Genomic DNA, 22304 nt, shown 5'->3' on the forward strand with positions numbered 1-22304 from the left:
ATGCAAAGTGCAAACACACAAGCTCATAGGATAAACGTCCTTTTCTAATAACTGCGCCTCTGTCAGAGATCCTTTACATTTTACAAACTTAAAGGTTTTAACCTGACGACACCAGCGGCACCAGGATTACATGCAAGCATGTCACTGTACCAACACTGAAACTCTCAGAGGAGCAGAGATGAATCAGTAGTAGAAGAGCGAGGACAGTAGGAAGCTCATTGTTGTGTGAGGATCTCTAAAGCTGTTAGAATAGCTCAGATTTATGGAGCGAGACTCAGATACCTGAAAGTCCAAACTCAGCGTTCAGCTGTCATACACTCAGCAAGTGTTCACGTTCATCAGCGCTGCCAGGAAGGACACAATCAGACTTTACATGAGAGGGAAACATGGCGCTCTAGCAGATCTATTCTGAACCGTTAGTGGTCGGTTTGCCCCCAAACAGCCAGTCAAAAGACAGAAGTAAGTCTACTGTTTGTGCCTTGGATTGGTGTTTGTTCAGTCATCTGTGGGACAGGCTCTGACCTGGTCAGCGCTCTCTCGTCAGATTGTGCTGGTGATCAGCAGAAGCGTTACCAAGACGGCCTCCAAATGGCAGGAAACTGTGGATAAAAGCGAGACTGTCAGTTAGGCTTGGTGGCATTTTCTGTAACGTTACGTGATGTATACGTAGTTAATTTTAGCTGTATCCACAGAAACAGTCGTCATATGAAAATACTGAACATGTTTGTTTGTTTGTTTGTTTTAAAGCTGTAAGAAGAGGAAGTGGAAACAATTCCTTCTTAGTCATTTAGACACGACACGATTGCTGTGCACAGAAAAATGCAGCACGTTTTTAATAAATCCAGTAAACTGTCCAACACAAAGCCACACGTACATGTCAGCACGTCCCTGTCACGTTCATGCTTTGCCCAACGGTTGTGGAGCGTGTGCCCAGCTTTGGCGGACCATGAGGCAACTGAGTAATGGCGTGAATAGCACATAACGTGAAGATCAGTGACATCAGGGATGATAATACTGCAATGTAATGAGACTGCAACAAGCAGACGCAGATGGAAGAAAGGAGGGCGGGTGAGGCATGGAGAGACAAGGAGTGAGAGCATCTGGGGGGGTGAGTGGCTAACAAGCTACCCGCTGCAGCTCTCAAGGTCATATTGATCATCAGTCGACATTTCTCACCATCAGCTCCACCCTACAAATGTACTGCAGGCAGGGAGGGACCGAAGGAGGGCTGAACAGAGCGACGGCTTCTTTATGCACGTGATCAGAGAGATGGAGGGTGGGGAGGATGCAGCACAAACAGCTGACATAGATAACATTCAGCGGCTCTCGTGATGTCACTCGCGACTCTGTGTTTATCGGTTTTCCCCACAAACTGAATGTCCAGGACGACAGTAAGAAGATCTGTTCAGTCTGAAAAATACAAAATTAGTTGTTTCTAACAATGAGGCTGACTTTCACTCGATTCCGGAGCTTTAGCGGCGTGCTCTTAGCGGCGTGCTCTTAGCGGCGTGCTCTTAGCGGCGTGCTCTTAGCGGCGTGCTCTTAGCGGCGTGCTCTTAGCGTAGCTTGCTCGTTGCTGTGAGGCCATTTGAAAAAGCCGGGATTATTAGATAGGGAACATTTCATGTCATCACAGGTACAAAAGCAAACATAAACTGTAAACCTGGGACAATGATCTGTCATCAACAGTCCGTCAGTGGAGGTGTAGGATAATACTCTCCTGCACCGCCAGGTTAGATGGAGAAAGCTGCACCATCCTCAGGCCTGTCTGGGATTATGGTTGATTATTGTTGCGTTTCCCCAGGGACACATTTCAGATACTTTGGGATTTCTCATGCAGAGGCTCCTTATTGCTCCCCTCTCGCCTCCCAAGCATCCGTGTGGCTCTCTTCCCAAACTGCTGAGGAGGAGGGGTGGCTGTTTGTCATGGCGAGCACGTGTGGTACACAGCGACACACCGTGATCGTATTTATGCCGATCAGGCTGAGCCAGCTGCCAAATCTTAGTGCTGCATTTTAAAGAAGCACACAGTTGTATGTTAGCTAACGCTGCTGCATCTTCTCAGACTCCTTTGCCAGCCCCGCCATCAGTGACGAGAAGCATTACTGTGAATGCTATTGCAGGCTCAGCTGCTCCAGTCAGGAGCAGAAAACTCGCATTGTACCACGATTTTAAGAAGAACGCTCGTCCGCTGTCGATGCTAGCATCATTAATCTCCTTCAGCTTGATTCCACGTTTAACAGACAGATGTCTTTGCATCTTCGGATCAATATCATCAGCACAGAGGTAATAGGAAGGAAAATATTCAATTTGTTTGTTCAGGAAAACAAGAAGATGAAGCAATGATCCCGATGATCAAGCTCAATGTGCATTTGTTCTGTTGCTTTACAGAAAGCACAGCAGCAGATGTGTTATTCTCTCTCTCTCTGCTGTTTAAATTAAAGCCTTAGGCCAGCAGTTACTAATACACTGTGCCAGCACCAGCTGGTTTTTTGAAACAAAAGGTAGAAAGAGAGCGCAGTGACAAAATTGCATGTAACAGGTGATGACTCAGAGATTTTAGCCACTCACCCTTTCTCAAGATGCAAAAATACAGAGAATATTTAAATCAAGTGTGCGATTAACACTTCCAACACACAATTTAAAGCTAATCGCACCGATATAAAAAACAGCAGGTCTGTGATTTTTTTTGAGTTGCTGATATGAGTAAATTATACCCTTAGACTTCTAAATCACATTCATTTGTGCTCAAGCTGTTATTGCCCCGACTAGCTGAAGACTGGGCAGGTGTGTCAGGTGTGTCAGGTGTCATAAATAAGGTCCTTAAACTATCTGTGAAGGAACTGTCCCAAAGCATGCATGTATGGTGCTTAATGCATGTAAAGTTAAATGAGGAATGGTTCGTACTTTCATATAATACAGATTTGTAACCTTTATTTAATGAGGAGTTCACTCTTGTGGTGACCAGGTAAAGGTGATGTCTCTTAAAAAATGGTTGTAAGGCTAAAAAGTCACATAAAAAATATAAAAGAAAAGCACAAAACACAGCTGGATGAAGGTGGTAGATGTTTTAGTTTAGATTTGCAGGGAATTAATTGCAAAAATGTACCTTTAAAAGTGTGTGTGTGTGTCGCTCTCCTGCTGTAATAAAAACGTAATTTGGCGAAGGCGAGCAGAGCGCTCGTGTTAGCTGCAGGTGTAATTGTGCTCTGCCAGCGTGTTTAACCATGTTAGGAGAATTTAACTTCAAAGGATGCAAAGAAAGGAGCAGCGCAGAGTTTCTCAGCTTCACTGCTTCCTGAGCTCCTGCAGCCGCTCACCACTGTTTTCCTGTGATTGTCTTCCTTTTCCACCTCCTGTCTCCGGGGAATAGAGCAAAGATGCCGGCATCAGGACTTTGGTTATGCTGGACGAGCAGGGAGGTAAGTGTGCATGAGGGGCGATGGCGCAGGGTCACAACATATAGATGCGACCAGAATCGGCACAGTGATAATATGATTGCATTCAAATACAAGCAGCGCTACACTCCAGTCCTCACCTCGTAGACTTAGAATTAAACGACGCGTTTCATTTGCAGTTGCTTGGTTTTACTTGAGTATTTCCAAACTAATTCGTTTTGTCCTTAAAGGAATCGGTTTTGAGTTGTTTGATTTGTTGCATGTTTTCTTTGGTGAAGGTTCAACATGGTTTCCTTCTTTCTTTCAGCTTCTTTTAACATTTGTTTTCTTTGGCTAACATTTTTCTTTTTACTTTGCCTAACTGCTTTCACTTTGCCAGCAGCGTTTTATGGTTTTTCTGAGCTGAGGACGACGGTTAAAGGAATTGTCACGAGTGCCAAAACCATAACAGATCCTGTCAGGAAGATTTAACGGCAGCAACCGCAGGAATGAAACCTTACAGCTCAACAACTCATTGTCAGGAACCGGCCGACGGCCTCGTCCCTGTGGGTGCTGCCGGCAGTGTAACCTCCGGGCTGGTCTCAGATCTGTTTACAAGAAATAAATACATTTAAAAAACACCCATATGACCTATTATACTGCTTTATATCACAATAAAGGCAAACAGGTCTGAGGACAGCTAACCTGGCCGTTCCAGCCCACTAACAGTCCAAACGATCGATTTAGCTGGTAATGACAAAATATTCAAGCCCTTGTCTATCAGCCCACCTACAGATTTGTACAATCCCTGATTAGATGCAATAAATGAGAACGTCGGCTCACAGTAACCTTAAAAGATATCATTTCTAATGTGAAGTGAATGATATTTGGACTCTTGAGCGCCCTCAGTTTTCTGTTTCTGGGAAAGCTCGTAAACCAGAGCAGCCCAGTAAGAGGCCTGACTGCACCAGCATCACTCGGGGAGAGGAAAGCTCTCCCTCCTCCAACTCTCCATTTAGCCTTGCTGCCCCGAGAACTGCAGGATCGTTTGCAACAGCTGACTGGACGCAGGAGCCCGAGCTGACCTATGACCCCAGATTTGCACCTCTGCAGCACTTGGTGCTGAAGTCAACATTCATAGGCTGATGTGCTTTACCTCTGATGCAAATCATTTCAATTTGAACTTGAAGCCATCGCTGATCTTTATTTTGTATCATTCTTCAATGATCACCACACACTCAGTGACCCACTTCTCTATAATACCACTAACACAATGTGACGTCCTTTATGACCATCAATGACTGTAAACCAGGGATTTTACAAATTTGGGGAAAAGAATCTGTAAAGTCGTTTCTCAGTCCACTCCATATTTAACCGTGCCTCACCCTTCACTCACCCAGCAGCCGTCCACCACACCAGCACGACGACGGCCCCGATGCTCACTGACCAGACAGACCTGAGTCCTTTCAGTTACACTGAATCATTTTAAAGCCACACACACAGTTTTCAGTTGACCCTCGTAACGGCAGCAAAAGGTGTGCTGTTCATGCTCACAGCTTCATCTACAGCTCATAAGGGCCACATGCTGCAGCTGTCACTAACATGCAAATAATCCAGTAGCTGAAAAATGTTTAAATTCTCCCAAGTTTTACACGTTAAATCAGAGAAAGGAAAACTGGGCAGCTTCCCGGCAGCTTACAACCAAAGGAAGAGAAAATCCATTCAGCACTGAAAAGGTCTTCAGCTGTAACGACCATCCGCACGTTTTCCTACGGAAATATTTCAGTAGAATTTTACAGCCTGTGACTGTCACCAAATAAATGTGATTTCAATGTATTTTATTTGAAATGACAATTTAGTTACAATTACCTATAATACTCAAAGAATAAGGAGGCAATACATCAGATTTCTGCAGAAAACAAAGAAATAATAACACTAAGTAAATTTAAGTATGGAGAAAGTCGTTTTGCGTTGCTCATAATTTAAGGTTTTTATAGGAAAGGAGACAAAAACGATTCTGTAAAGTTAAATTCTGCATAAGTCATTTTAGGTTCTGTGTGATGTCCTGATAATTTGGGTGGAAACATTTTCTTTGTAAAGTAGTTGTCAGTCAGTTTGGGATGTGGATTTTTTATGGAGCGGTTCCACCTTAACTTACTACGTTAAAGCAAAGGAAACATGTTTTTTCTCTTCACTAATTTTCTAAGTTGTGTTTGTGATTTTGAAAAAGAAAGTTAGACTTGGCTTCATCGTTATCAGGTCACATAGGCCTCCAGATTTTGGTTGTATTTACCTTTTTGTAGTTTGGTAACGGTGAACAGTCCTGAGCACACGTCTGATGGAAAAATAAAAAGACAGACGAATAACAGAACAAACATCATGCACATCAACAGAAAAGGCTAAAAAGATGAATCTACTCCATAATACAGCCAAAGTATTGCTCCCACAGAGTTACCCTGAGATGCACAAAGTCACTTTACAATATTTACAACTTTTATAAATATATCATAAAAATATTTAAATAAATATCATTACATTTAATTTCAAATAATAAACATTGAAAATCTGTTTAGTTACGTCCTTGGTCGTGGGCTGTATTATAGCGTTACCAGGATGTCTCCCACTAAGCCTTCATGGCCGTCTGCAACTGGTACTGGAAGTGATGGGAGCAGCTGGAAACTAAGAAAATGTGCCAGCCGCCTCTAAAGCTGACTGACAACCGTTTCTCCTGCTGCGGGGTATAAACTGGTACTAAAACCTGGGTTTTGTGTGGGAGGACCCGGAGCAGCTCTTTATCCTGAGCTGACAGTCTGCTCGATCGGATTTGAGATTGATCTATTGATTTGAAAAAAAGGAAACGCCGATTTCCCCCAGAAATCTTTGTTTCCCTTTAACATCTTTGCTGAAACATTTACACTTTCAACCAAATGAACCAAGAAAACAAAGAGAGAAGATTTACTTTCATTATTGGATTGTTGGGGACTCTCATGGACCATTTTCTGGTCCCCCAAAAATCTGTAAGTGCACATAATTGTATTTTAGCCACCAAAGCGATGCACTGTACACTCAGATACACACCAGAGTACAAACGCTTCACTTGCTGCTCATCATGACTCATATTTCTGTCAATCAGTCAATGAAATTCATTCCACTACTGTCATCCCTTTGTCCTGACCAGAGCAACTCGATCGTGTCGAAGATGGCATGAACCATATCAACCAAGACATGAAGGAAGCCGAGAAAAATTTAAAAGATTTAGGGAAATGCTGTGGGCTTTTCATATGTCCATGTAACAAGTAGGTACTGATAATGTGCCCCAAAGGTTCTTTACATATGTGGTGGCGTCCAGTTTTTCCTTTTTCTTCTTTTTAAGTTTTTGTTTGACTTTCTTTCGTCATAGTGTCTGAAGTTGTTGTCTTCTCTCCTTTGTCCTCTCTTTCTTTCTCTCCTCTTCTCCTTCTGCTTCGTTCTGTGGGGGATAAATGACTTGTGTTTAATCAGAGCAACTGGAGCGCATCGAGGAGGGAATGGACCAAATCAATAAGGACATGAAGGATGCAGAAAAGAATTTGAACGATCTAGGGAAATTCTGTGGTCTTTGCTCCTGTCCATGTAACAAGTAGGTGCTGCTTGCCTGCCTGCCTGCCTGCCATTTAAAATTAAGTATCTAAGAAATAAAACCGAGGTAGAAGTGACATCACAATGGCCATCAGCCAATAGTCTGCTCTACTCCAGCTCCTAATAAACACTGAGCCTGGCCCACAATGTGGAATGATTAACTTCAAAATCGTCCCTGTTCAGTCGGCCCACTTAAGGTTAAACATTTCCAGTCACAATATGACAATTTTTAAAAAAACCCAAACATCTAAAACAATAACGTGATTTCCCGTAACAGTACGTGACACTCGTTAGGCCCAGTCATGTTGGTCAGTTAGTACTTTTTATCTTCTTTTATTTAAACCACATGGTTTACTGAAGGGATTTGCTAACAGTCAGCTGAGACTGAAGGAGTCCCCTGGATGAGTGATGAAAACGTCCAACGACCTTCTTTGGGCATAGCAAACATAGTGTCCCAGAATTTATAGCTCCCCAACTGGGAGCATCTCATAGTCCAACGGTCTGAACCATCACTGAACAATTGACCTCAAAAAGCTGCTAAAGTTCTTCCAAAGTTAAAATTGATTCACCACCCAGATTTTTACATACCTTGTACGGTCAAATGAGGCTGATACAAACCTACCGGTGAGACCCAAATTCCATAAAGCCGAGCTTTAAACGTCCAGTCAACTCTCCCCCACCCAGCCAAGGCCATGCTTCATCAATAAGTGCCTCTCTTCTACCAAGTGCCATATTCTCTAAGCTTCCACTTCTCCAAACAGCTCTGTGATGGGAGTCGTCTACATGCAGGTGTAGCCGCTGTAGAAGTCCCACCTGTAGCAGTCGTATCGATTCCTCCTGAAGAGGGTTTTTTCTCATTTTTGATGCATGGTGGTGGGAAGCTGTTGACCTTCCCAATTATAAAACGTACTTAGATTTAAAGAGCAGGGCTGGGGCTCCAGAAGCATCTTGGCACTTAGATCATCCTAATGTATTGACTCCAGATGGAAATGTAGCGATCTTGGTCCCAAAATGCCTTTGGCCAGCCTGGTCCAGGACTGGTTGACACTTCTCCTCATCTGCATGATCTCTACCACCACCACACTGCTCTGACATCTAGTAGATCCTCACCTGTTTGCAGGCAATGAGACCTTTCTGTTTCCCGTTGAACACCCCCTCCCCCACTGCCTTCTATGAGCCACCGAGCACCAATGACATGGAAAGACTGGCGAGCATGACCCTGTGAATGCTCATGCATGCGTGATGATGTAACTCATAAAGCAATGCTACACATGATGATGCTACGATCATGATGTTGATGTTTACACTGAAAATGATACTGATGGTGATCCTGATGAACAGCAATCGTTTTGTGCCAAACTCACATCGGCGCGTGTTCAGAGTTCATTTGTGAGCAGAGCTGTCGTTTCGTAACTTTACGGGTTGGACCAAATTTAAAGACATACAAAGAAAATAAAGTTAACTGAAGTCCCTGCTTGGCAAACGATGGAAAAGAACAAAGAGAAGATAAAAGAGGAATGCTGCACAACAAAACTGTCAGATGCTCAAAGTATGGCAGCGAACACGCTGAAAATAGGAAAGAAATGACAGAATGACACATTCAGAGCAAAGGAGAAAAACAGGAGTGATCTGTGGTGTAGCTTGCAGCTAGAAACTGGGCTAGGACACATGCGCACTGAGATATTTTTAGGAACGTAGTCAGGGTCGATGTATAAAATGGGTGCATCATGCCACAGCACTGTGTGCAGGACCCTTGTTTCTGCTGCAGTTTGTCTGCAGCGCCACCTCTCCTGCAGAGCGCTGTGCTAATTTAGCCTTTATTCCACTCTGGCTGCTAAACACTGATGTTTGCTAAGCTCCCTTTCCTGCAGGGAACTTGCTCACATGTAGGTCAGCCATATCAGATAGTGGCAGCCTGCTGGGACATTGACTCAACCTGCCTGCACAAATAGCAGGATGCTAAAAGAGATACATGTTTTTCAGCACTGCTGCTCACTGTACCTCCTAATCCCTTCAGCGTGTCTCTCAGAATTAGCAGACCCCAGATTTCCCTCTTAAAGGCTTCATATTGTGGCCGTCTGAATGCCACTCAGGAGCTGGTGGTGGATTGCTCGACTTGCAGGTCGCTCAATGAATGAATGAGGCAGAATGACTTTAGTCTTACCGCGGGTCCTGCAATACTCATACCATCTAATCAGATCATCTCTGCTCAATCAGAGCAGATCTGATTAGAAATGTGCAGTATATCCTTTCTGAGACAGCAGGAAAGTAAATTGCAAATTAAAGTTTTACAGAAGGAGATGAGATTAAAAAAAACGCAGCAGAAAGAAAGAAGAAAACAGATGGAAATATAAAGGACGTAGACAAGGGTAGCGTATGTGTTAATCATATTGGTGTGTGTCAGCAGGGACAGGGCGCTCAGCGAAGCCTTGCCTCAGTCCATTTCTATTAATAAGAGCAGTGTAGGAGGCGGCTGAGCCATTGCCATCCCGATACAGCTAGAATACATCCACACAGCACTCCAAGGTTATAAAAGCTCAGCAACTGTGATACAAGCAAAGAAGTGTCAGGATGCTACTGAATGGGCAGGAAAATGTTGACATGTGTACACAGACAGCATCGACAGAGCTCTAACTAAAGAGACAACTGTTACCTTCCACTCCATCTAGCTGCTGTGTGGAGCCAAAACAGATGCTGAATGTGACAGAGTGAGCTTTGATAGGCCGAGCAGCCGAGCTGCGATTGTGTTAGCACAGCTGTACAGACGCAAGCAGATGTGACTTTCGTTGAGAGATAAGCTGAGTCACAACCATTACCCCACTCCCCCGCCTCACCACCTCAACATGACCAGGATTCTGTGACATATAAAGACAGACAGGTGTGGGGGTTGGGGTGGGTGATGCCGATGGTTCAGGAACAGGTAAACGAGGCGTTCTTCTCTGCTGACTCCCTCCAGTTTCTTGTTTTGTTTTGTTCTCCTTCTTCTTGTTTCGCAGTTTGTTCTCCGCATTGATCGTCGTCCCTCCCAACAATGTGACAGTCCTGTACACTCTGTGTTGTGTGTCTGCCACAAGCTCTGTCTCTTCTCTGTTTTCTGTCACACTGTGGGAGTGGGATGTGCTTTACTGTTGCAATAACACAGAAGTATGACGGTTTAGGACAGAGAGAAGGAATCAGGCTACAACACAGTTCAAATTGCAGCTATGTTAAGACATGAAATGGCACAGCGTACAGGGCTTGCCTGATTCTGAACAGTATGTTATATACCTGCAATATAACATCGCACACATAAGTACTGTGTTACAACAGAATGAGCCTGTACCTACCAAACCCAGTCTACCAGCCAGTCCATGCCTGCTATGCTTTGCTCGACTTTAGTCTAGTCCCACCATATATTTATGTGCTGGTTGCATGAAACCGATTAACACTGTGTGTCAGCTACATGCTAATATATTTACATATGTGCTGCTGCAGTACCTCAAATCCAAGGCTCTCTTTGTTAGGTTTGACTAATTGGAAGCCTGCCTGGTTGAGGTAAATGGCGAGTCGCTTTTTTCAAACTGTTGAGTAACTTCCTCTTCGTCACTGCCGGTGGCCAGGATGAAGAGCGGAGCCAGCAAGGCCTGGGGGAATAACCAGGACGGGGTGGTGGCCAGCCAGCCCGCCCGCGTGGTGGACGAACGCGAACAGATGGCCATCAGCGGAGGCTTCATCCGCAGGTAGGAGGAACGCTTGGATGTGTGCGATTTTACGGGGCACATTCATCTTGTCTGGAATATTTCGAGGCAAGATGAGGGTAAACGTGCACATGGCATCGTTTTTGGCCTCACCGGCAGCCCGACTAGTCTAGCAAAGCAGACCAGCCTTTATGTAGCACTGAGATGTCCGTCCGCTCTCACCAGCCACTTTGTTAGATGCGCTGTTCTCTTACTTTTCCTAAAAGAACTGCTTTAATCCTTCATGGCATAGAACTGACAACATGCTGGAAACATTCCTGGGTGACTTTGATATGGATCCATACTGCTGCTACAGACCCATGATCCGCATTTCCCGCGCTCTGTTAGATCAACACGTTCTCACTCCCAAAGCGTAACATTTTACGCTAGGTGACAAATCATCAACATATTACGTTTTCGGCTACCCAACACGTTCCTACATGACGACATCGGAAAACTGAGGACATATGAGAACTTAAATCACTTTGGGAAAACACTATTTCACGTCATTGCAGTGCTGGTTAAGGTTAGGTTTAGGGCTGCAATACAGGGCAGGAACGTCAATTACCGCGAGATCGTAATTCCACTGGATTTAATCCATAACCCGGCGCGTACCATAAGAACGCGGAAGGTCACCATTCGCGTTCCTCAGGAACGCCGTGGGACGTGACAAAACGTCGGGATGTTGCGCCTCGGGAGTGAGAACAGGCTCGTTAGATTGAGATGTGGTGCCTGTGGAGATCATTTGAATACAATGAACTGTAATGATTGGAGCTTTGTGACGTGGTATACTAAGGGATACACATGATCAGCAATAATACTCGACAATGCTGCAACATTTCGTCAATAATCAAGTGTACAAAAGAAAATCCCATCACTAGATCACCACCAGCCTGAACTATGAATCCATGCTTTCATGGTGTTTGTGCCAGATCCATCCAGATGTCACAGCAGAAAGTTTGAAATATCCTGGTATTTTTCATAATTTCCTAAACTTTCTTCAGCTCACTGGCAGTAACCACATACACGGATAATCAATTATTCCACTTTTTACGTAGAGTCGGCCTTAGTCAGTATTTAAATGTACCCACAAAGGTACTCACAGGCAGTGTTGGGCAAGTTACTTTGAAAAAGTTACTAGTTACTTCTTCAAAAAAGTAACTGAGTTAGTAACTGAGTTACCAGATTCTAAAAGTAACTGATTACTTGAAAAGTAACTATTGCGTTGCTTTAAAAAAACGTTTAATCCTCTGGGGTCCAGGGTACAATCGGCCATTTTTAACTCCTTCTGATGTTCCCTCCACATTTTACCTTTAACTGTTTATCTGCCTTGTTTGGTCTCATTCTTTTCAGCACAACCTCACGTGTCTGAATTTACAGTCATGTTTTCATTTTGACAGACTGCATTAACACAATTGATTTAAAATCAGACACAAAACATAAAATCAGAGTAGAAAAAGTGATATTTTTACTGTAACAACCACACATTTCAAACTATTTACAGAAGCGGGAGCGCGCAGCTGCTTAAAGCTGTAGCGCCCGGATTACTTACAGCTACTTCCTGCACCTGAAGGTGCGGTGAGCTGAACACAGCTTCAACCGTCTGTTTGCTGAAAAATAGTAACGCGACTGCACCTCATTTTCTTGTTAGTAACAGTAACGGCGTTGTAACGATAGAAACAGTAATTAGTTAGATTACTCGTTACTGAAAACAGTAACGCCGTTAGTAACGCGTTATTCCCATCACTGCTAACAGGTACTGAAATCAGCTCTACTTTTAGTACTTTAGTGATACTTAATGTAACAACGAAAGAGCAAATGAAGGCGTTTCTACTTGAATACCATCGACTAATAGAAAAAGCACGAGTCCACAGTTCAGCATCTACTGAAGGTCGAGCTACATTAGCTACATGAACAGCTGTAAATAGACTGAAAGTCAGATAAAGACGAGGAGCAGCAGAAAAAAAACATTCATTATCTGGTTCTTGTCTTCTTGTCTTCATATGTAATCAGATTACCTGATGGAGAACTATAATCCAAATCTATATTCTTGAGAACAACACAGGCTTTAGACTTTAATGTGGATATTAGATTATATCATATTTCACATTCAGTTTTTTTAATCTGTGTCTATATATTTGAAAGACTGGGAATTGTATATCTGGATATTTAACACTGTGACATTGTGATATTAATAAAGAAACACAGTGAACAGGATCCTGCGTTCAGTCTCTGCTCTTTGGAGGTTCAGAGGTGAAATATGGACAACAGCAGTGGCAATGTGTGCTGTACTAGTTACTGCAGAGATAAATGTGACCTTTTGTATGGTAGGGTAACAGACGATGCCCGGGAAAACGAGATGGATGAGAACCTGGAGCAGGTGGGTGGCATCATTGGCAACCTGCGCCACATGGCTCTGGACATGGGCAACGAGATCGACACCCAGAACCGCCAGATCGACAGGATCATGGAGAAGGTACACGCACAGCTTTTCAGCTTTTTCTTCAAGCGCACCGGGTTCATGTAATCGCCGAGTTGAGTCATCTTGCTTATTTAGTGAGTTGCCTCCTTGCAAATATAACATATAACCAGTGTGGACACGAAGGAAAAGCTTGGAAAGCTTGGTTTGTATACGACACCAGCTCAGGTTCACAAAGCTCAGCCAGGTTGGGTCTTTTATAGGCTGCAAGGTTTTCTCCATGGATATTCCAACATTCACTTACATCCCTGTTTCCTGGTTTGGTTTAACTGAAACAGTAAGAACATCGAGTGGCCACGTTGTGAGGATGTGCAAGAGTGCTGTGAACATGCCCGTAAATTTGCAGTTGATGAAATGCTGGTGATTGGTTAGAAAGTTTTAAAATAATGTCCAACCTTAAGACTTAAATAACTTAATGCCTTTGACGCAGAACTGTGCAACTCTTAAGTCTAAGACATAAAGGAATGACAGTCATTAAAATCAGGTCAGAGATAAAATGTAGAAACAGCAAAGAAAAGTTGTCTTACCTTTTATTTTCTTAAGCATTTCTATATTTAATGGTCTCTTTGTATAATAGAGTCTTTTTAAAAAGCTCCATCTCTAAATTCAAAGCTCTACCACACCAAAAGTACAATGAAATCTATCTAACCGGGTACTAAAGATAAAACACCAAAATACAGATCTGTGGAATCAATCAACAAAGCCCTCTCATTACTTCTTCCTCTCTCACAGGCCGACTCCAACAAGACCAGGATCGATGAGGCCAACCAGCGCGCCACAAAGATGCTGGGCAGTGGCTAAACGCCCGGAGTCCGGAGCGTGAACGTCCCGGCGTCCCGCGCCACGCATCGATAGGCGCTGACATGCTTTCATCATGGTATTGACCTTCTAGGTTTGCACACATGCACATATCACCTCCCCGCCCATTGTAAATGTTGTTCTGTGTCGTCTGTCGAGCTTTTTCAAAATGATTGTCCTCGTAAAAAGATGATTTCTTATACTCCGTATATCATTCTTTCCAAAGGTTGTATATAGTGCTGACTTGATGGATCTCTAGCTCACCTGTGAAGTTTTTATTCTCTATGTCAAATATATATATATATATATATATATATATATATCTCACATATCATATATATATACATATATATACACACACGAGTACACTTCTCTGGATGACAAGTATATAATAGGAATGCTGTACAAGCTGTTTGTTTTTTCTTCCTTTTCGGTATCTCAGTATCGTCTTAGTAAAACTGTGTCATTACATATAGGCTACTGTCATGCTCCTTATTTTGGTGTTGTCACAAAAACAGCAGGAGAAGATCGATGGCAAACACGAGTCACTAAGCGGCGGTACAGTTGGGCGGGACGGCAAAGAGCACTTACAATCAAAAGGCAGTCCTTGGTCCATTTTCCTTCATCGCAATCATACTGAGTTACTGTTTAGACAATGTGCAACTAGACTCTCTGTAGCTGTATTAGACATTGCATTCCAAGTGATGTGAATTGTGCGTTCTCTGCATGACAAATGGTAGATTTTAGTCTTATAAATAAAACCTGTCTGAAAAAATATATATAAAAAATGATAACATGGCAGTAGCAAATTGACAAAACGCATGCTCGGTATTAGGACACAGTTTATCGTTCCATACTCCTGCAAGTTTGCAATAGTGCCACTCTTTCTGTCTCGATATATTTACCGACTGTGACCATCTCGTTGTACAATAATGCAAAAGGGATCAAAAAAGTGAGATGAAGTTGAAACAACTGAGGACTTTGGGTTGTATTGCAAAAAAATGACCTGTTTTCTAAATGATTATGCAGTTCAGTGATGAAGATGTTGATTATATGATGAAAGCTGAGGACTGGTTGTGTACTGTATCATAGGTTTTGGATGCTCTGAAAAAAATAAACGTTTGCAATGTAAAGCAAAGACGCATATTTCTGAGAGACCTTACTTTTATAAGAAAACCGTATATGTAAGTTTATTCTCCCCGTGTGGTTTGTTATTGGTAAGAATAATGACAATATTAAATAACAATTACAACTATACTCTGAAACAAAAAAATACATACAAATGGGTTTTTTTGTTGCTTCTGTACTTTAGAGCTATGCACACCAAATCGCCAAAATGTCAAGTAGTTAGAGTAAGGTGATGAATTACCTAAACCTGAATGACACAATAGGTTAAACTGTGAGATTGATGTCCTCAACGCATGTAATACTAAAGACTCCCTCTCTGTATCCTGTCAGTGTGTGAAGTGGTGGACATTTTGTAGCTAGCTGAATTGATTAAAAGTAATAAACCCTAGTTGCATCCGTGTCTGTCTTTATTGCTTAGAGACTCCAATCTCAATCTCTAACGTCCAGGGTGGCATTTACCCAAACTACCACTCACTTTTTAGATTACACCTTATGTGGCAGACAGTCCACCCGATGGCCCTGTTTTCTCTAAACAAGAAGCCAGCAGTCCAGGGATACACTGACAGTCAACAAGATAAAGCATTTGATATTCATCTTTGTGGTGTTTAGCTTTGGCGCAAGTTTAATATATGAGAGGAACCAGACTGAAAGGCAAGAAGTGATTCCTAAAGAGCCAAAACATTCAGAAATGTCAGCTGAGGAAAACACGGTAAATACAGAAGTTTCAGTCGAATAACCACAACTGCTAAAACGTTTCTCCCTTTTTAACGACCTAAATTTAACTTTAAAAGGTTTTATTGTTTCATAATAAAAAAAAATTACAAATCCCTTCTGCTATCCTTTTTTCCTTTCACAAACTTCTCCTCAGGAAAAACACAATTGTCACATTAAAAAAGAAAGATTCACACTTTTTTCACATCAACTGTTTCAGTGTTTGTCATTTTCTGATATGTTGCCAAAATTTCCATATAAGCAAGTTACATGCTAAATATTAGCTAAACTTCCATGTGCAGCGTTAGCTTACCTCAGTGCAAAAACAACAAGCTTAGCTGTGTTTTTTGTTGAATCTACAGAAAAAAGAAAGAATACCAATCACAAAATTGTTTTGTATGGGATCAAGTACTGTTTTACAGTTGCTATGATGGGCTAGCTAGCTACTAGCTGTAGCTTTATGTTTAGTGAACAGACCAAGCAGAAAACTCTGGGGGCTAAAAATGAAAGTGGCACAAACTGCAGGTCTTCCACCTGAGTCCAAACTGTTCCCCACTGTCCCCATTTCAAAATGCCAATCTTTACCTCAGAAATTAACATATTTAAGCCAAGTGTTTCTACCTTGATTCAAAAATATAAGGAGGGATTTTTTTTGCTAACTCACTCATTTAAGTCTTATTATAGCTCAAACGGAGCATTTCTCAAATATGGGTACAAAAACATTTATGACAGCGATATCCTGAGGTTTCAAAGTGGCAGCCAGTCAAGGATGATAAGCAATCCTCAGCCATGCTTTATACAGCCTAAAGTGTATGTTTATAAAAAAAATTCTTCTCAGAAAAGCATTTCTTTTCTTTTCTTTATTAATTTTTCCAATATTACAAATACATTGTCAAGTTTGCTGTTAGCCAAGTTTAGATTACCCATGTTGGTTTACTGGTGATGGTTTTAATGGGATTAGCTAACTTCTCAGTAAATGCTAACCGAATGCTAGGGGAACATAACTGGTCAAATTATGTGCATCAAGCTTCTCATTTGAGCCAGATGTGCTATATGGACGAAAGAGTTAATGAATTAAACTGTGGTACTGTAGTAGGACATATATTTGTCCATATAGTGTACCGGAAGAATGTCATGATTTGGACTAAATGTGGCCTGATGGTGGTGTCGTGGAAAGTTTGTAATGTACATCAATGACTGCAACGTCAGAAGACGCTTTCTCTTTGGGACACACATAAATGTGAGCACCTGATTCCTAATGAAGACAAATCGTGGAGGGAAGAACAGAAAGACTCAACGACTGAAGAAAAAAAAGGTAAACCTGAGCTTCTCTATTACAATAATGATGCATTTCAGCCAAGTTTAACAGAAAAAAACTAAACCTTTGTAATGAACCAAATCCACAATTACTTACTAAAATAAATAGATGAGAACTGGACTAATCTTCCTCGAGTGAAGTTATCATCAAGTTTCTTTAGTGAGTTGTACTTTCAGCCATTTGATTGTTGGTCTGACCAACATAACATTTTGTTGTATTTCAGTTTCACACTTTGTCTGTAGTGTGATTCTAATGCGTACATGTTCCATAAAGTCATTTTTATAGAACATATATTACATATACATATATATATGACAATGTCAATAAACTCTCCATATCACCTCAGTTGTACGGAAGGCCCAACAGCGCCTCTACTACCTGAGGAGACTGCGGAGCGCACACATTCCCAGATCTCTGATGTTGAACTTCTACAACTGTGCCATCAGCAGCGTTCTGACGTATGGATTTCTAGTGTGGTTCCCCAGCTGCACCAAGGCCGATCAGCAAGCACTCCAGCGGGTGGTGAAAGAAGCTGGCAGAATTATTGGAACAAGTCTGCCAGAGATCAGTAATATCTTCCCCACTCGCTGTCTGAGGAGGGTGCACAGTATCCTGCGGGACCAACATCACCCTGCGCGCCACCTTTTCCATCTGCTGCCCTCAGGGAGAAGGTACAGGTCTATACAGGCCAGAACATCCAGACTGGCCAACAGCCTGTATCCACAGGCTGTGAGGCTCCTGAACTCTCTGCCCCCCTCTCACGGACAATAACCATATCCAACTTCTTAATAGCAATGAACTGGTCTGCATTGGTGCATCATATCTTTATTCTCTTCCCCCTCCTGCCCCCCCCCCCCTCTTTCTTAAATAGATAACTATCATATCTGATATCATATCTCACAGTACAATAATATTGAACGGGTTGCATTGTTGTATTTTGTCATGTTTCTCAGGTCTTTGTCTGAATTTCTACGAACATTATTGCTAAGGATTGTCTTATTGCATTGGCGTCACACTGGGTTAAATATGTACACTTGGGTTTTAAGGGGTATTTATTATTTTCTTCTTTTTTTTGGGTTGTATGGAAGCCCCAAACGCAATTTCATTGTTCTTGACAATGACAATAAATAAATAAATACTAAAAATACTAAATACTATTTTCAAAACTATTTCTTTCTGGGAATTGTTTCAAGGTTCAGGCTTTACAGGGATGATTTATGGTATGAACAGCAAATTCAAACTATTTTAACTGTGTCAATGAGAAGAAAAACACAGCAGCCAGATGAAGAAAAGAGAAAAGATTACTTTTAGATATGCATTTTCTGACTGTCCAAAATAAAAGTGAAAATAAAGGTGGTTGCAAATGGAGAATTTGAGGACTTTTTAGTTGTAGAAGTTTCGAATGTGTAGTTAAACAAGTCCCACCCAGTAAAGTAACTGTGTTGATCCGTCCACAGCCCTGACATAACACAGCATGTTGAAAGAGTAGGTTTGTCTGTGCAGTCCTCCCTTCTCAGGTTTATTCAGGCCCAGCGATGTGGACCCCAGCCCATAATCCTCCTGCAGACACACCTGTAGAGGAGAGTATAAAGACCTGCGACTCAACTGTGTCAGACACGAAGCTCCGAGGAGTCTCTCCACAGCAGCTCTGCAAAGAAGCTCCACAGCTACCAGACCCACTCTGAAGATGAGTCCCTCTGTCAGCCTGCTGCTCCTGCTCGGCCTCTCTCAGGCTCATCCTCTCATGGAGGAAAGAGGAGGAGGAGAGGGCCAGGTGGAGGAAGACCACACCGTCGATATCACCACCAGGATTCTGACCGCAAACAATGGCAGCAACGAGATCCTGCTGGAAGGAGACATCCTGCTTCCAAAAAGCAGAAATGCCATTAAATGCCAGAGTTACCAGAGGTGCCTGTGGCAGAAAGACAACAACGGCCTGGTGACGGTTCCCTTCACCATCAGCAGTGAGTACAGCAGCGGGGAAAGGCAGCTGATCAGAAATGCCTTGCAGTCCTTCCACAGCCAGACCTGTGTCCGCTTTGTCGACCGTAAGAACCAGAACGACTACATCAGCATCGAGAGCCAGAACGGATGCTTCTCTCCTCTGGGCAGACAGGGAGGGAAGCAGGTTCTGTCTCTCAACAGGCAGGGCTGCGTCTACTTTGGCGTCGTCCAGCACGAGGTCAACCACGCTCTGGGCTTCCAGCACGAGCAGACCAGGAGCGACCGCGACTACTACGTCAGGATCAACTGGGAGAACATCGACCCACAGATGGCCTACAACTTCGACAAGCAGGACACCAACAACCTCAACACTCCCTACGACTACTCCTCCATAATGCACTATGAAAGAACAGCCTTCTCCATCAATGGCAGGGAAACCATCTCCCCCATCCCCAACCGCAACGTCCAGATTGGCCAGAGGCAGGGCATGTCCTACTGGGACATCAGGAGGATCAACCTGCTGTACGGCTGCTGAAAACACACGTTAGCTTGTCTGATTAGAAGTTTTCATTTGTTCCCAAAGGTTCTTTCATCAATGCTTTTTCAGTGTGTTAATATTCTCTTTAAAAAAGTCAAACACAAAAATAAAGTGCATTAAAATGGTGTTTTGAACATGTGTGGCTTCATCTGGTTAGCAACATTTATGTTCCTTTGGTCTGGATCAGATGCTCCTGATGGTTTTACACGGTGTTTGTTCAAACTTTCATTGATTTCAACGAGCACCGTGACAGAACCTCCACCATGTTTCACAGATGGCTGTAGCACTCACTGCTGTACCTCAGTCCTGACTTCCTCCATATATACTGATGATTTGAAGCAAAATCTAATTCTAATTCAGGTGTAAGAATTTGTTCCTGTTTCTTAGGGAAATTAACTCTAATATCCAGTTTTCCCATATTATTTTTTTTTTCTAAGGAAATTGATGTAGTTTTACTTGAATAATTCATAGATTATTTCTAAGTGGCTTAACAAACAAAAAATGATTCCTTCAGACCCCTGAAGGTGTGCTGTGGTGTCTGGTACCAAGAGTTTAGTGAAAGATTGTCTTGTCCTGTAAGTTGCAAGGTGGGGCCTCCATGGATTGGACTTGTTTTTCCAGCACTGGAGAATTTGGAAGACAACTCAACACCTCAAGCTCATTGTTGTGCTCCTCAAACCCTTCCTGAACCCTTTTTGCTTTGCTGAAAGAGGCCACATCCATAAGGCAATATTGTTTCCATGAAAGGGTGTACATGGTCTGCAATGCTTAGGTAGGTGGTACGTGTCATAGTAACATCCACATCAGTGGCAGGACCCCAGGCTTCCCAGCAGAACATTGACCAAAGCATCACACTGCCTGATTTGGAGATCCTCTGACCAGGTCATCTAGCTATCACAATTCAGCTCTTGTCAAACTCCCTCAAATCCTGAAGCTTGCCAATTATTACAAGGTTCAAGGTTCAAGGTTCTTGATTTGTCACATGCATAGTTATACAAGTATAACACACAGTGAAATGTAACCTGACACGCCCCTCGACATGTGCAAAAATGGGGGGGTAGAGGAAGAACATTATATATATAGTATATATGTGTTCCTGCTTCTAACTTGTCAACTTTGAGGACAAAATGTTCACTTCCCCCCTGATATATCCCACCAACTAACAGGCATCATGTCACCAACTGTCAGCAGTCATGATGTTAAGCCTGATCAGTGTAGGGTCAATCTGTAGGCTTCTAAAAGAAGACGGGACTTAAAGCCTCGGTTTTTTCACAAGTGCTTTGCATTTGTGAACTGAAATGTAACTAATTATATCCTTTCCCTCCACATGAATAAATGAGGGGAAAACACCAAGAAATGAAGAATGAAAAATGGTGTTTATTACGATACTTTGAAAGAGATTATCAAAATAAATTCCTTTAGTTTTAGATCAAAGTACACAGCTTTTTACAGAGGAGGGCCAGGCCTGAGAGTACTCCGAAGCATTAGTGCTGCAGCGTTGCTCCAGAGGAGGATCGCTCTCCCTCTCTGTGGCTCAGGTTCATCCATTATTGAGCAGGATAAAAACATCCTTGACAAAGACCAGAGGATGTTACGGGAACACGGCGGACTGTTTGGGTTTTGGAGCCACTGTAACAACACACTCTGCCTCATCATATAAACTTGCTCTCGATTCATTCGTTTTCTGATTCATGATGATAAATGTAACGTTAAAAAAATGCATTGTATGCAGCAGTCAGTCAGTAGATTTTTGGCTATCGAGAGAAGGATACTGTACTTATGAATAAACAATAAACAAATAAAATAGTGTGTAAATACATATTCCAACAAACTAATGCATTCTCATAAACTTATTATTGATTAACAGGAGCAGGTTTGTGGAAGCTGCCATGTGCCCCCACTATATTTTAATATAGTGCCCAGGAGGGAGACCTCCCTTCCCACTCCTGGCATCTAATGTATGTGGCTAGACACCAGTGGAGGAGAAGAGAACCTGTAGGTATGTATGTGCTCCAGAGGGCCATAAAATTCATACCTGCACCTCCCGACTTAAGATGTGAAGGATTGTACCTATGTTTTATCAAGGGCTCCCCCTCATGAAAGAAATGAATGTGTGAAGAACAGAGACAACACCACTGACAATAAAATGTCATCCTCATCTCATAAACATGCTCATTTATTACCAGTATTGCCACAACCTGCAATACTGCTTGACTAATCTACGATAACTGTCAGTAGATTAGACACACAGTCCATCCATCGCTAGACAGCTGACAACAAGCTGGCTAAACAACAGCAACAGCTGATTATAGGCTAATGTTAGTTAGGTGCAAGTGTCCTAAAAATCTCGCTTTACCTCTGATAGACAGTTTGATTACACATTATATGAGTTTATTCACTAAACAGTCCAACAAAGTTGCATCGATTTCAAAGGCAGTTTCACTAACAGAGGCTAACAGCAGCTAACAGAGGCTAACAGAGGCTAACAGAGGCTAATAGCGACTAACAGCGGCAAACAGCGGCTAACAGCAGCACTTACCAACATCATCTCAGTACAGACGTCACTGTACACAGGAGTGAACATCTCTGACTCCCTGACCTGTATCGGAGCCCTTTCACAAACTTTTACAGCCTCTTCCAAGGTAAATCAAGGTGGACGCTTCTCACTCATTATTAG

At 42.5% G+C, this 22304-nt stretch overlaps 2 protein-coding genes across 2 annotated transcripts in view; both read left to right on the top strand.

Moving 5' to 3' along the window:
• snap25a (synaptosome associated protein 25a) overlaps positions 1-15504 on the top strand; it is a 41634-nt gene extending 26130 nt beyond the window's left edge. The window contains exons 4-8 of the mRNA XM_086264574.1: positions 3374-3422; positions 6879-6996; positions 10595-10714; positions 13043-13187; positions 13923-15504. Of these exons, the coding sequence (XP_086120700.1) occupies positions 3374-3422; positions 6879-6996; positions 10595-10714; positions 13043-13187; positions 13923-13991 (501 nt within the window). The 3' untranslated portion in view covers positions 13992-15504. The remainder of the gene's footprint in view (positions 1-3373; positions 3423-6878; positions 6997-10594; positions 10715-13042; positions 13188-13922) is intronic.
• Positions 15505-18511: 3007 nt separating this feature from the next.
• LOC147312216 (high choriolytic enzyme 1-like) lies at positions 18512-19637 on the top strand. The gene has a single exon (XM_086263753.1). It carries the CDS (start codon positions 18833-18835, stop codon positions 19622-19624), a length of 792 nt encoding a protein of 263 aa, XP_086119879.1. The 5' UTR covers positions 18512-18832; the 3' UTR covers positions 19625-19637.
• Positions 19638-22304: the final 2667 nt, after the last annotated feature.

This window comes from Aulonocara sp. 'chitande type north' Nkhata Bay, linkage group LG15 (genome assembly GCF_057382095.1).
Source record: "Aulonocara sp. 'chitande type north' Nkhata Bay isolate Kocher_YH1m ecotype deep benthic linkage group LG15, A_spYH_male_GT1.1, whole genome shotgun sequence".
Classification (NCBI taxonomy): Eukaryota; Metazoa; Chordata; class Actinopteri; order Cichliformes; family Cichlidae; genus Aulonocara; species Aulonocara sp. 'chitande type north' Nkhata Bay.

What these genes read in the sequence shown, in the direction of transcription:
- LOC147312216 (XM_086263753.1), top strand. Translation starts at nt 18,833, where the DNA reads ATGAGTCCCTCTGTCAGCCTGCTGCTCCTGCTCGGCCTCTCTCAGGCT.